Raw genomic sequence first — 16,020 nt, 5'->3', positions numbered from 1 at the left:
AAGAACATAACTACTATAATACTGCCTCCTATGTACAAGAATATAACTACTATAATACTGCCTCCTATGTACAAGAATATAACTACAATAATACTGCTCTTATGTACAAGAATATAATTATTATAATACTGCTCCTATGTACAAGAATATAATTATAATAATACTGCTCCTATTTACAAGAATATAACTACTATGATACTGCCCCATGGACAAGAATATAACTACTATAATACTGCCTCCTATGTACAAAAATATAACTACTATAATACTGCTCCTATGTACAAGAATATAACTACTATAATTTCCACTCCTATATACAAGAATATAATTACTATAATACTGCTCCTATTTACAAGAATATAACTACTATAATACTGCCCCATGGACAAGATTATAACTACTATAATACTGCTCCTATGTACAAGAATATAACTACTATAATACTGTCGCCTATGTACAAGAATAAAACTACTATAATACTGCCCCTATGTACAAGAATATAACTACTATAATACTGCTCCTAAGTACAAGAATATAACTACTATAATACTGCCTCCTATGTACAAGAATATAACTACTATAATACTGCCTCTTATGTACAAGAATATAACTACAATAATACTGCCTCTTATGTACAAGAATATAACTACTATAATACTGCTCCTATGTACAAGAATATAACTAGTATAATACTGCCTCCTATGTACAAGAATATAACTAGTATAATACTGCTCCTATGTACAAGAATATAACTACTATAATACTGCTCCTATGTACAAGAATATAACTAGTATAATACTGCCTCCTATGTACAAGAATATAACTACTATAATACTGCTCCTATGTACAAGAATATAACTACTATAATACTGCTCCTATGTACAAGAATATAACTACTATAATACTGCTCCTATTTACAAGAATATAACTACTATAATTTCCACTCCTATGTACAAGAATATAATTATTATAATACTGTTCCTATTTACAAGAATATAACTACTATAATACTGCCCCATGGACAAGAATATAACTACTATAATACTGCCTCCTATGTACACGAATATAATTACTATAATACTGCTCGTATTTACAAGAATATAACTACTATAATACTGCCCCATGTACAAGAATATAACTACTATAATACTGATCCTATGTACAAGAATATAACTAGTATAATACTGCCTCCTATGTACAAGAATATAACTAGTATAATACTGCTCCTATTTACAAGAATATAACTACTATAATTGCCACTCCTATGTACAAGAATATAACTACTATAATACTGCTCCTATTTACAAGAATATAACTGCTATAATTGCCACTCCTATGTACAAGAATATGACTACTATAATACTGCTCCTATTTACAAGAATATAACTACTATAATACTGCCCCATGTACAAGAATATAACTACTATAATACTGCCTCCTATGTACAAGAATATAACTACTATAATACTGCTCCTATGTACAAGAATATAACTACTATAATACTGCCTCCTATGTACAAGAACATAACTACTATAATACTGCCTCCTATATACAAGAATATAATTACTATAATACTGCTCCTATTTACAAGAATATAACTACTATAATACTGCCCCATGTACAAGAATATAACTACTATAATACTGCTCCTATGTACAAGAATATAACTACTATAATACTGTCGCCTATGTACAAGAATAAAACTACTATAATACTGCCCCTATGTACAAGAATATAACTACTATAATACTGCTCCTAAGTACAAGAATATAACTACTATAATACTGCCTCCTATGTACAAGAATATAACTACTATAATACTGCCTCTTATGTACAAGAATATAACTACAATAATACTGCCTCTTATGTACAAGAATATAACTACTATAATACTGCTCCTATGTACAAGAATATAACTAGTATAATACTGCCTCCTATGTACAAGAATATAACTAGTATAATACTGCTCCTATTTACAAGAATATAACTACTATAATACTGCCCCATGGACAAGAATATAACTACTATAATACTGCCTCCTATGTACAAGAATATAACTACTATAATACTGTCGCCTATGTACAAGAATATAACTACTATAATACTGCCCCTATGTACAAGAATATAACTACTATAATACTGCTCCTATGTATAAGAATATAACTACTATAATACTGTCTCCTATGTACAAGAATATAACTACTATAATACTGTCGCCTATGTACAAGAATATAACTACTATAATACTGCCCCTATGTACAAGAATATAACTACTATAATACTGCTCCTAAGTACAAGAACATAACTACTATAATACTGCCTCCTATGTACAAGAATATAACTACTATAATACTGCCTCCTATGTACAAGAATATAACTACAATAATACTGCTCTTATGTACAAGAATATAATTATTATAATACTGCTCCTATGTACAAGAATATAATTATAATAATACTGCTCCTATTTACAAGAATATAACTACTATGATACTGCCCCATGGACAAGAATATAACTACTATAATACTGCCTCCTATGTACAAAAATATAACTACTATAATACTGCTCCTATGTACAAGAATATAACTACTATAATTTCCACTCCTATATACAAGAATATAATTACTATAATACTGCTCCTATTTACAAGAATATAACTACTATAATACTGCCCCATGGACAAGATTATAACTACTATAATACTGCTCCTATGTACAAGAATATAACTACTATAATACTGTCGCCTATGTACAAGAATAAAACTACTATAATACTGCCCCTATGTACAAGAATATAACTACTATAATACTGCTCCTAAGTACAAGAATATAACTACTATAATACTGCCTCCTATGTACAAGAATATAACTACTATAATACTGCCTCTTATGTACAAGAATATAACTACAATAATACTGCCTCTTATGTACAAGAATATAACTACTATAATACTGCTCCTATGTACAAGAATATAACTAGTATAATACTGCCTCCTATGTACAAGAATATAACTAGTATAATACTGCTCCTATGTACAAGAATATAACTACTATAATACTGCTCCTATGTACAAGAATATAACTAGTATAATACTGCCTCCTATGTACAAGAATATAACTACTATAATACTGCTCCTATGTACAAGAATATAACTACTATAATACTGCCTCCTATGTACAAGAATATAACTACTATAATACTGCTCCTATTTACAAGAATATAACTACTATAATTTCCACTCCTATGTACAAGAATATAATTATTATAATACTGTTCCTATTTACAAGAATATAACTACTATAATACTGCCCCATGGACAAGAATATAACTACTATAATACTGCCTCCTATGTACACGAATATAATTACTATAATACTGCTCGTATTTACAAGAATATAACTACTATAATACTGCCCCATGTACAAGAATATAACTACTATAATACTGATCCTATGTACAAGAATATAACTAGTATAATACTGCCTCCTATGTACAAGAATATAACTAGTATAATACTGCTCCTATTTACAAGAATATAACTACTATAATTGCCACTCCTATGTACAAGAATATAACTACTATAATACTGCTCCTATTTACAAGAATATAACTGCTATAATTGCCACTCCTATGTACAAGAATATGACTACTATAATACTGCTCCTATTTACAAGAATATAACTACTATAATACTGCCCCATGTACAAGAATATAACTACTATAATACTGCCTCCTATGTACAAGAATATAACTACTATAATACTGCTCCTATGTACAAGAATATAACTACTATAATACTGCCTCCTATGTACAAGAACATAACTACTATAATACTGCCTCCTATATACAAGAATATAATTACTATAATACTGCTCCTATTTACAAGAATATAACTACTATAATACTGCCCCATGTACAAGAATATAACTACTATAATACTGCTCCTATGTACAAGAATATAACTACTATAATACTGTCGCCTATGTACAAGAATAAAACTACTATAATACTGCCCCTATGTACAAGAATATAACTACTATAATACTGCTCCTAAGTACAAGAATATAACTACTATAATACTGCCTCCTATGTACAAGAATATAACTACTATAATACTGCCTCTTATGTACAAGAATATAACTACAATAATACTGCCTCTTATGTACAAGAATATAACTACTATAATACTGCTCCTATGTACAAGAATATAACTAGTATAATACTGCCTCCTATGTACAAGAATATAACTAGTATAATACTGCTCCTATTTACAAGAATATAACTACTATAATACTGCCCCATGGACAAGAATATAACTACTATAATACTGCCTCCTATGTACAAGAATATAACTACTATAATACTGTCGCCTATGTACAAGAATATAACTACTATAATACTGCCCCTATGTACAAGAATATAACTACTATAATACTGCTCCTATGTATAAGAATATAACTACTATAATACTGTCTCCTATGTACAAGAATATAACTACTATAATACTGGCTCCTAAGTACAAGAATATAACTACTATAATACTGCCTCCTATGTACAAGAATATAACTACTATAATACTGCCTCTTATGTACAAGAATATAACTACAATAATACTGCCTCTTATGTACAAGAATATAACTACTATAATACTGCTCCTATGTACAAGAATATAACTAGTATAATACTGCCTCCTATGTACAAGAATATAACTAGTATAATACTGCTCCTATTTACAAGAATATAACTACTATAATACTGCCCCATGGACAAGAATATAACTACTATAATACTGCTCCTATGTACAAGAATATAACTACTATAATACTGTCGCCTATGTACAAGAATATAACTACTATAATACTGCCCCTATGTACAAGAATATAACTACTATAATACTGCTCCTATGTATAAGAATATAACTACTATAATACTGTCTCCTATGTACAAGAATATAACTACTATAATACTGGCTCCTATGTACAAGAATATAACTACTATATTACTGCCCCATGTACAAGAATATAACTACTATAATACTGCCCCATGGACAAGAATATAACTACTATAATACTGCCCCTATGTACAAGAATATAACTACTATAATACTGCCCCATGGACAAGAATATAACTACTATAATACTGCCTCCTATGTACAAGAATATAACTACTATAATACTGCTCCTATGTACAAGAATATAACTACTATAATACTGCCCCTAAGTACAAGAATATAACTACTATAATACTGCCTCCTATGTACAAGAATATAACTACTATAATACTGCTCCTATGTACAAGAACATAACTACTATAATACTGCCTCCTATGTAAAAGAATATAACTGCTATAATACTGCTCCTATGTACAAGAATATAACTACTATAATACTGCTCCTATGTACAAGAATATAACTACTATAATACTGCTCTTATGTCCAAGAATATAACTACTATAATACTGCTCCTATGTACAAGAATATCACTACTATAATACTGCTCCTATGTACAAGAATATAACTACTATAATACTGCTCCTATGTACAAGAATATAACTACTATAATACTGCCCCATGTACAAGAATATAACTACTATAATACTGCCCCATGGACAAGAATATAACTACTATAATACTGCCCCTATGTACAAGAATATAACTACTATAATACTGCCCCATGGACAAGAATATAACTACTATAATACTGCCTCCTATGTACAAGAATATAACTACTATAATACTGCTCCTATGTACAAGAATATAACTACTATAATACTGCCCCTAAGTACAAGAATATAACTACTATAATACTGCCTCCTATGTACAAGAATATAACTACTATAATACTGCTCCTATGTACAAGAACATAACTACTATAATACTGCCTCCTATGTAAAAGAATATAACTGCTATAATACTGCTCCTATGTACAAGAATATAACTACTATAATACTGCTCCTATGTACAAGAATATAACTACTATAATACTGCTCTTATGTCCAAGAATATAACTACTATAATACTGCTCCTATGTACAAGAATATAACTACTATAATACTGCTCCTATGTACAAGAATATAACTACTATAATACTGCTCCTATGTACAAGAATATAACTACTATAATACTGCTCCTATGTACAAGAATATAACTACTATAATACTGCTCCTATGTACAAGAATATAACTACTATAATACTGCTTCTATGTACAAGAATATAACTACTATAATACTGCTCCTATGTACAAGAATATAACTACTATAATACTGCCCCTATGTACAAGAATATAACTACAATAATACTGCTCCTATGTACAGGAATATAACTACTATAATACTGTTCCTATGTACAAGAATATAACTACTATAATACTGCTCCCTATGTCCAAGAATATAACTACTATAATACTGCTCCTATGTACAAGAATATAACTACTATAATACTGCTCTTATGTACAAGAATATAACTACTATAATACTGCTCCTATGTGCAAGAATATAACTACTAAATTACTGCCTCCTAAGTACAAGAATATTACTACTATAATACTGCTCCTATGTACAAGAATATAATTACTATAATACTGCTCCTATTTACAAGAATATTACTACTATAATACTGCTCCTATGTACAAGAAATATAACTACTATAATACTCCTCCTATGTACAAGAATATAACTACTATAATACTGCCCCCTATGTACAAGAATATAACTACTATAATACTGCTTCTATGTACAAGAATATAACTACTATAATACTGCTCCTATGTACAAGAATATAACTACTATAATACTGCTCCTATGTACAAGAATATAACTACTATAATACTGCTTCTATGTACAATAATATAACTACTATAATACTGCCTCCTATGTATAAGAATATAACTACTATAATACTGCCCCTATGTACAAGAATATAACTACTATAATACTGCTCCTATGTACAAGAATATAACTACTATAATACTGCCTATGTACAAGAATATAACTACTATAATACTGCCTCCTATGTACAAGAATATAACTACAATAATACCGCTCCTATGTACAAGAATATAACTACTATAATACTGCTCCTATGTACAAGAATATAACTACTATAATACTGCTCCTATGTGCAAGAATGTAACTACAATAATGCCGCTCCTATGTACAAAACTATAAATCTAATGTCATTATCTTTATATCTCTATAACCTTTGGAAGTGAAGTCTATATAATAGACAATACGCATTTGTGAATAATTCTTTTTGATAAAGAACAATGAGGGGTATAACATGCCAGAAATCATTTGATTTATTATGTCCTTTCTGGAATCACGAGGGATAAACGGTGACTTTGACCTCTGTTGAGTCATGTTCTTTACGGTCCCAAGCTCATTAGTCATGACATTCATTAAAAGAGAGCAAAGTACAAGACAAGAGCCCTATTGTGTTTCCATACAGATGTAGTAGAGGTATGGGTGTCAGATATAGCAGAGCAGGCAGCATTACTTGACGAAGAAGTTGACTGATTTGGTCAATCCGTCCACGATGAAGTCATCATGATAGGCCAGAGACCTGGTGAAGATGCACTAGGGCGGCTTCTAGTGAAGTCCCAACAAATAAAATTATTGTGTATGTTCTTTTATGACATTTTAGCCCTCTAAATATAGGTGTAATATAGTGCCTTCCAATATTAAAATGGGGGGAACTTACCCCTATGGGTTCTCCAGAAGTAATCTAGTAGAACAAGACAGACTAAGTGGTCAGGCAAGTTGGAGATTTAGGCTGGTTAGGATCCTAAGGAACATTAGCTGATGACTGAGCAACTGAACTCTCAAATCATGTCGTGTCACCTCACCAGACACGGTGATGTCACTAATCTTGACCCAAGGAGGTCTCAGCCTACCCATGACTGTGTGGTCACCCGTTGTTGTAAAGATTCTTTTGGTGACTACTTGATCTCTGTTGGACTGACCACCATGTTCAAGACCCCGCTGATGCTGCTTCTGGTTTTAAGGGTCTTGTTACAGGAAGTTCTTTCCTGAATTCCCTTTATAGCTTTGACTGTGTCAACCTAGGGCAGATGTCAAAATGGAAAAAAGTATTTTATCTTAATGGCAGCCGGTGCCTAATGAATAGGTCAGTAATCCTCCATGGCAGATAAACAAGACACACCAATGTATACACTGAGATAAAGGAGCCATACAAGGAGTTCCCATAAAGGAAACCAGTTCTCACAGCCAACTGCTTACATTTGCCTCCTCCCTGTACTCAGTAGTCAACCCATGAATAGTTTTTTGAAGAATGGAGATTGGAGAGGTCTTCCATAATAGCGCCAGTCTCAGTGCCCCCATGGCAGTACCAGACACATTGCTCCATATTTATGCCGATCCTGGTGCTCCAGTACCAGACCAGTGCCAGCCATTGTGTCTCTTCAACAGTGCCGTCCACATGGCTACATAACAGTATCAGCTACAGTGCCCCCAAAACAATAACAACCACATAATAGTGGCAGCTACTGTGCGTCCATTACAGTATTAACTACAATGCCCTAAAACCAGTGACAGCCAAAGTGTTGCATATCAGTATCAATTACTGTGTCCCCATAACAGTGCCAGACAGTTCACAAAAAAAGTACAACCAACAGTGCCCCAATAGCAGTGACATCCACAGTGCTGCCATTACAGGGCCAGCTTCAGTGCCCTTATACCATTGACAGCCATTGTGCTCTTATATTAATAACTGCTATGCTGCCCCCAATAACAGTGGCAAGCACAGTGACCCTATAACAGTGTTAGTCATTCTGCCCCATAACAGTGCTAGTCATTCTACCCACATAAGAGTGCGAGCACAACACCCCATAACAGTGCTAGTTATACTGGCCCCATACCTCTGCTAGTCATTCTACCACCTTAACAAAGCCAGTCACAATACCCCAAAAAGTGATAGTCATTCTATCCCCATCACAGTGGCAGCCATATTGTCCCCATAACAGTGCTAATCATTCTACCCCCATAACATGGCTAGTCATTCTACTTCCATAACAGTGGCAGGCACAGTCCCCCCAGAACAGTCATCGTATCCCATAACAGTGGCAGCCATGGTACCCCCATAACAGGGCTAGTCAATCTACTCCCATAATAGTGCTAGTCATTCTACTCCCATAACAGTGTCAGCCACAGTCCCCCATAACAGTGCTAGTCATTCTCCCATAACAGTGTCAGCCACAGTCCCTCCCCGATAATAGTGCTAGTCATCGTACCCCCATAATAGTGCTTGTCATTCTACCCCCATAACAATGCTAGTCATTCTACTCCCATAACGGTGGCAGCCACAGTACCCCAATAACAGTGCTAGTCATTCTCCCATAACAGTGTCAGCCACAGTCCCTCTCCCATAATAGTGCTAGTCATCGTACCCCCATAATAGTGCTAGTCATTCTACCCCCATAACAATGCTAGTCATTCTACTCCCATAACAGTGGCAGCCATGGTACCCCAATAACAGTGCTAGTCATTCTACTCCCATAACAGTGGCAGGCACAGTCCCCCCAGAACAGTCATCGTATCCCATAACAGTGGCAGCCATGGTACCCCCATAACAGGGCTAGTCAATCTACTCCCATAATAGTGCTAGTCATTCTACTCCCATAACAGTGTCAGCCACAGTCGTCGTCCCCATAATAGTGCTAGTCATCGTACCCCCATAATAGTGCTAGTCATTCTACCCCCATAACAGTGCTAGTCATTCTCCTCCATAACAAGAGCAGCCACAGTGTCCTCATAACAGTGCTAGTCATTCTGTCCCCATAACAATTCTAATTATTCTGTTCACATAACAATGCCAGCCATTGGACAATCACAGTCATATTAATAGAGCCAATAACAGCACCAAATAATGTGGATAACCACTTTGCCCCCATAAGAGTATCATAAAATCTCATGCATATATGTATACCCATTATCCTATAATGTAGCTTTTCAGGAAAATATCGGTGAGAGTCAAGAACTCACCTGTTTCTGAGGTATCGCATAAAGTCGGGGTGCAGGATCTTAAAATGTTCTGTGGTCAGGTTCTTGCCAAAATAGTGGGAAGGACTATGGACGGAAAAGAGAGGGAGGTTAATATCTGGTTATATCAAATGTATGACAAGTGCAGGTCTCACCTTTGGGACTTCACCTATTGGGTGCCGTTCATCTTCCAATTTCTGTTACCCGCATACTCTATACATTTCAGTGGAGAGGTACCTACACCTGCAGGTGACTCTTTGCATTAAAGTCAATAGGAGATACAGAAATAACCAAGCATGGCCACCTCTCCATTGAACTGTATGGAGATGGCAGGGAATGGGAATCAGCAAACTGGGGTCACTGCACCTCCTGATAGTAATGGTTCCAGAGGTTGGACTATCAAGTATTTATGCCCTATACCAGGCATGGCCAACCTGCGGCTCTCCAGCTGTTGTAAAACTACAACTCCCACCATGCCCTGCTGTAGGCTGATAGCTGTAGGCAGTCTGGGCATGCTGGGAGTTGTAGTTTTGCAACAGCTGGAGAGCCTCAGGTTGGCCATCCTTGCCCTATACTATGAATAGGCTATAAATCCTATAAATAGAAATACCCCTTTTAAGGATATCATTATTTACAAGCAATATGGCTGATATTCCATTCCTGGTTTAGGATACCAAAGGAGATTAGCGTTGCTGTCATGACCACCATTTTGCTTGTTTACAGGAGCAATTCATTTTTCTGTAGGATCTGACTCTGTAGAACTGAGACCTGCTCTCCTAAGATATAGGAGTTCTGGTCTTTTGTATATCTCTTGGTTGACATATCTAATGTCTGATTAGAAACAGTCAGCAGGCTTGTTGTCAGACGCCCCCTAATTTGAAGCTGAGCTGATACACTGTCATTGGGCAGTAAGCTTTTTATGCATCGGATACTTGAATAGTTGCTGCTATAAATAGGGAAATATTATGAGATTTCAGCTCTAAAGCTTGTAGAATTGTGAATGGATCTCTGGAGTATAATACAGGCAGAAACTCAGGATAATTAGTGTGATGTATTTAGGAAGTTCCAAGTCTTTTCCACCTAATAGGAAATCTAGTTAAGACAAAAAGACTTACTCTTTGCCCTTGTCCCAACCCCGATCAATAATGGTGTTTGTGAGAGCTGCCCGCACCATTAAATAGTCTCTGTCATGATCCGGTAAGATGACATAGCGGGTTTCCTGAGGAGATGAAAGTGTGTAGTTAGAAACTAGACCGTGACTAGGGCACAATACTTGGAGCAAAGCTAACAATTTATCTACAGAAACAATCATGAATACGCTCCTCAGGGGTGGAGCATGACTCATGGTTCAAAGAAAACAAAGGAAAGCCCCACCCACTCTGGCCCTGGACTTAAATTGTATCAGTTTTGCCCAGACTGCCCCTTTAAAAACCGAAGGGTATCTGTGAATAGAGTGGTCATCTTCAACAGAAGAACAATGGACGCTACAACCAACTAGTGGTTCAGGGTCATTCTAGCATTCTACAGCCTAAGGTTAAAAATAAAATAGTGCTGCCCCCTTATGATGGTAAACTGATGAGTCCATATGACAAGCTCAGCATTCTGTGATGGAATTTTCAGAGATACATCCTACCCCTGAATACTCAGGCCAAACTCTCTTCTCGGCCTGCCCACAAGTAGGACCTTTAGTCACATGACAGACAAAAGGGGCATAACCTGAAGCATCTGTAAATGTTGCATGAGTAGTGTAATAGGGATCACAAAGAAAAGGGAAATGTAGTAAATCCCACCTGATCCAAGGGGGCAAAGTCTTCTACCCTGGTTGACTATGGAGAGTGGCCCAAGATGCAGGGATGTGTATCCACATATGGCACTGAGGGTGGTGTACTTGACTCTTGAGTCTTTAAGATGCCTACAGCCAAAATTTTGGTAACAATGCCAATAAGTGTGTATATTTTGCATTACCGGTGTACGGGGAACCATCTTGAATCCTTTATTCCCATATGAATTTAATGAGTTCATCAATGTATTTGTTGAGAATGAAAAGAACGAAGTTCGTTCGCCAACATCCTTCTCAAAACCCTTCGTAATGGCACCATTCACCCTGAAAGTTAAGCCAATAAATAGAACATGAGGAACAGGCTACAATCATGGTCTTTGTGGTGAATTTTATAAGTGAAGCTTGATACCTGAAGACATAGTCATGGGAATCAATCTCTTGTCCCATTCCAGATCCATTCAAAATGCCACCATTGCCCACCACAGCACACCGAATACAAGGCTTCTGCCCTCTCCAGGTATCGAACATGTAGACATTACCCGTGGAGTTCAACATGTTAAGTGATTCCTTAATAACTGGAGAAACATATAGGAAAAAGTATTAAGTATGTGACTAGTTTCCATCTGTGTGCTTGTCATGATTTTGGCTATGGGTGTTATAGCCGAAAAAGGACCAACTGCATTTAAACGGCCATGGTTTTGGAATGGAATTAGAGATGAGTGAATCGCAGTTGACGAAGTGGAATTCAATCAGAATTTCAGGAAAAATTTGATTCGCACCGAATCTGAATTTCCTCACGCTTTGTGGTAACGAATTGCTTCTTTTCCTAAAATGGCTGCTGCACGTGTGAGGACATGGAGCAAGGAACTCTGGGAACGAGGAATCACCCACAATGCCATGCATGCAGCCAATCAGCAGCCAGCCAGCCCTGTGATGTCACTGCCCTATAAATAGCCTCAGCCATCTTGGATTCAGACATTTTCCAGTGTATTTAGTGCAGGGAGAGATGTCAGCAGGCGCTAGGGACAGTGCTAGGAAAGACTTTAAAACTTTTATTTTGCTGTATAGAAGTTGAGGGAAAGATCATTAGAAGTGTAGGAAAAGGATAGGGAGGAATTATTCCACAGTATAAAAGGAGAACAGGGTCCAGAAAGGGGAGTGTACAGCCTGGGTAATAGGAGCAATCCTATTACACCTTGCTGCACTGCCTGGGGATCCACATTGCCATTATACTGCTGCTTTTAGGTTTGCAATAGAAACTTCTGTAATTCCAGCAAACCATTCTTTTTATTGGGGTGTAAGTGCTGTGTGATACAGCCATTAACAGGGTATATTACTAGGAAATATTTATATGTCTTATTAGCCCTTGTGCGGTGCGGTTATATGATCTAAAGCCTTTTTTGGCGTGTATAAGTGGTGGAAAAAGGGCCTATTAGCCGTTGTGTGGTGAAGTGAGAAAATTACAGCCCTTTTTGGCGTGTATTAGTCGCAAAAAAAAAAGTATTATTTGCCGTTCAGCAGTGCAGTTATATGTTCTAAAGTCTTTTTTAGGCATGTATTAGTGGGAAAAAAGGGCTTAATCGCCGTTGTGTGGTGAAGTGAAAAAATTACAGCCTTTTTTAGCGTGTATTAGGGGGGGAAAAAAAGTATTGTTTTCCGTTCAGCGGTGCAGTTATATGTTCTAAAACCTTTTTTGTCACGTATTAGTGTTAAAAAAAAGTATTATTTGCCGTTCAGCGGTGCAGTTATATGTTCTGAAGCCTTTTTTGGCGTGTATTAGTGGCAAAAAAAATGTATTATTTGCCGTTGTGTGGTAAAGTGACAAAATTACTGCCATTTTTGGGGTGTATTAATTTCCTTTTTATTTACTTATTTGATCTAACAGTATGTGAGACAGAGAAGTGAAAGGCCTTGCACAGGGAAGGGGCAGAGCCCTAAATGTTTCTGGCGCAGGGACAGGTCGCAGCAGAGTAAGGGGGCATGGCAGCAGGAGTCACTTCCAGAGGCCTGAGCTTCCAGTGTCAGCTAGCGGTCGTGTCTTGACCAGCAACCCAGCGGTTCTTGAATGGTTGACTCGGTCATCCACTTCGTCCCAAGTGACATCAGACACCGCCAGCCAAGAGTTGGGTTCGTCAGACACAACCCTTAGTTGACATGGCCCTCACCTGTCCTCAACCCTCCTCTGTCCTTTTCTGTTCCCTCAGCCAGAGAAGTATTATATGCTGTGGGCTCAGCCAGGGCCGGTGCAAGGATTTTTGCCGCCCTAGGCAAGATAAAAATTGACGCCCCCCCTTATCAGATGATCTGCCCATATCATGTTCCACCCCTTTCTCAGTTTTTTAATTAAAAGAACTGCTATGTTTCCCTTAGTTAATCCAGCTTCTTGTAGCTGTCTCTTTTTGCGGAAAGGAATTGCGGGCCCATACAACGTGCGGCCCCGATCTGGAACTGCGGACCCGGATCCGCAATTCCGATCCTGAAAAAAATAGAACATGTCCTATTCTTGTCCGCAATAGTGCCGGCAATGTGTGGTCCGCAAAGTGCGGAACGCACATTGCCGCTGTCCGTGTTTTGTGGATCCGCAAAACACACACGGATGTGAGGTAAATTAGTTTCCAATGTAGTATTAATAACTAAACAATTACATAATAAACATATTGCATTGTCTACTTACCACCAGGACAATAAGATGATCTGCTCTCTGGCTGCAGTCTCCCCCCCCCCTTGTCACTCATTATTTCCACCCCCTTGTCACTCATTATTCTTCCCCCCCCCTTGTCACTCATTATTTCCCCCCCGGTCACTCATTATTCTCCCCCCCCTTGTCACTCATTATTCTCCCCCCCCTTGTCACTCATTATTCTCCCCCCCCTTGTCACTCATTATTCTCCCCCCCCCTTGTCACTCATTCTACCCCCACCTCTAATGTAGCGTGGCCGAGCTCTGTTCGATCCGCGGTACAGGAGCATTTGTTTCCTGTACCCCACTGGACTGACAGGAAGTGCACACTAAGTGAGCACTTCCTGTCAGTCCGGCCGGGTACAGGAAACAAAAGCTCCTGTACCGCGGACCGAACAGAGCTCGGCCACGCTACATTAACAACAACACAGAGCAGGATTCTTTAGAGCGGCAAGCGCTCAGCCTAAGCCGCTCAGGCGGCGCCGCCGGCCGCCCCCAACTTATATAAGCAATATTTTTTTTTTTTTTACAGCAACTGGCGCCGGGTGCCCCCTGCTGCATGGTGCCCTAGGCGACTGCCTAAGTCGCCTTACTGGTGGCGCCGGCCCTGGGCTCAGCTCCACTATACAGCGAGGATGAGCTACTAGAGGACAGTCAGCAGCTACTGCCCAGCCAAGATCTGGAGGAGACATCCACCGCTTCCACCGGTAGGCGGGCAAGTAGTGATGAGGAGAGTGGCGTGGGAGCTGGTGTTGCGAGCGGTCAGGCTCCTGGCTCAGAGACCGTTGAGGAGGACATCAGTGATGTGCAGACAGTACTCGATAATGATGTAGCCGATCGAAATTGGGAGCCGGGTGTCAAAGGGGCTTCATCGTCATCGGGAGAGGAGTGTGGCAGCTTGCTCGTAAGGCAGCAGCAGAGCCAGCAAGTCGGTAGCATGGCCGGGAGTCAGCAGGGTGGCAGCAGTGGGAGGTTGGGAGCCAAACTTGCCCAGGGTAGACCACCCGCTGTGCAGGAGCCTACCTGCCCGGAAAGTAGTGGTGCAGGCGTTCATGGAGCCAGCGGCAGTAGCAGTCAGTCAGTGCGGAGTGTTGGGGGTAAAATCACCTACTTGGCGGTGTGGCAGTTTTTTGGTTAAGCCACCAGAGGAGGTGAACATGGCCATTTTCCGAATCTGTGGGCAGAATGTGAAGCGTGGCCAGGATGCCAATGTTGGCACCACAGCCCTGCGTCAACATATGCAACGTCACCATAAAGAGGCCTGGGAGAACCGTGGTTCCAATGTGGTGGTCCAGCCTGCCGCAGCAACCGCTGCATCACCCAGTGGCACGCACCCGATCTCAGGCAGTCAAGGCTCCACCTCAGCCGAAGGGAGCTGTCTGTCCTTCCCATCATCTGCTGGTCCTGATGCTCCTGCTGCTCGCCCTCCTACTCCATGTCAGTCATTCCGTCAGCAATCGATCACCGAAGCGATTTCCAGGAGACAACAGTATGCTTGCACTCATCTAACGGCGCAGAAGCTGAACGTGCTCCTGGCCAAGTTGCTGGTGCTGCAGTCCCTACCTT

General features: G+C 38.4%; 1 protein-coding gene and 1 long non-coding RNA gene across 2 annotated transcripts in view; one reads left to right on the top strand and one right to left on the bottom strand.

Annotated features, from left to right (window-relative positions):
* The window catches only part of LOC121006142, a 978,004-nt gene that overhangs the window by 192,493 nt on the left and 769,491 nt on the right, over positions 1-16,020 (top strand). The window lies entirely within an intron of this gene.
* Positions 1-16,020, bottom strand: part of LOC121006139 (alpha-N-acetylgalactosaminide alpha-2,6-sialyltransferase 2-like) — a 103,339-nt gene that overhangs the window by 32,782 nt on the left and 54,537 nt on the right. The window contains exons 4-7 of the mRNA XM_040439087.1: positions 12,185-12,350; positions 11,961-12,099; positions 11,111-11,214; positions 9,999-10,082 (exon numbers count right to left, since the gene is read on the bottom strand). Of these exons, the coding sequence (XP_040295021.1) occupies positions 9,999-10,082; positions 11,111-11,214; positions 11,961-12,099; positions 12,185-12,350 (493 nt within the window). The remainder of the gene's footprint in view (positions 1-9,998; positions 10,083-11,110; positions 11,215-11,960; positions 12,100-12,184; positions 12,351-16,020) is intronic.

This window comes from Bufo bufo, chromosome 6, assembly GCF_905171765.1.
Source record: "Bufo bufo chromosome 6, aBufBuf1.1, whole genome shotgun sequence".
NCBI lineage: Eukaryota > Metazoa > Chordata > Amphibia > Anura > Bufonidae > Bufo > Bufo bufo.
This window is presented reverse-complemented; position numbering and strand designations above follow the sequence as displayed.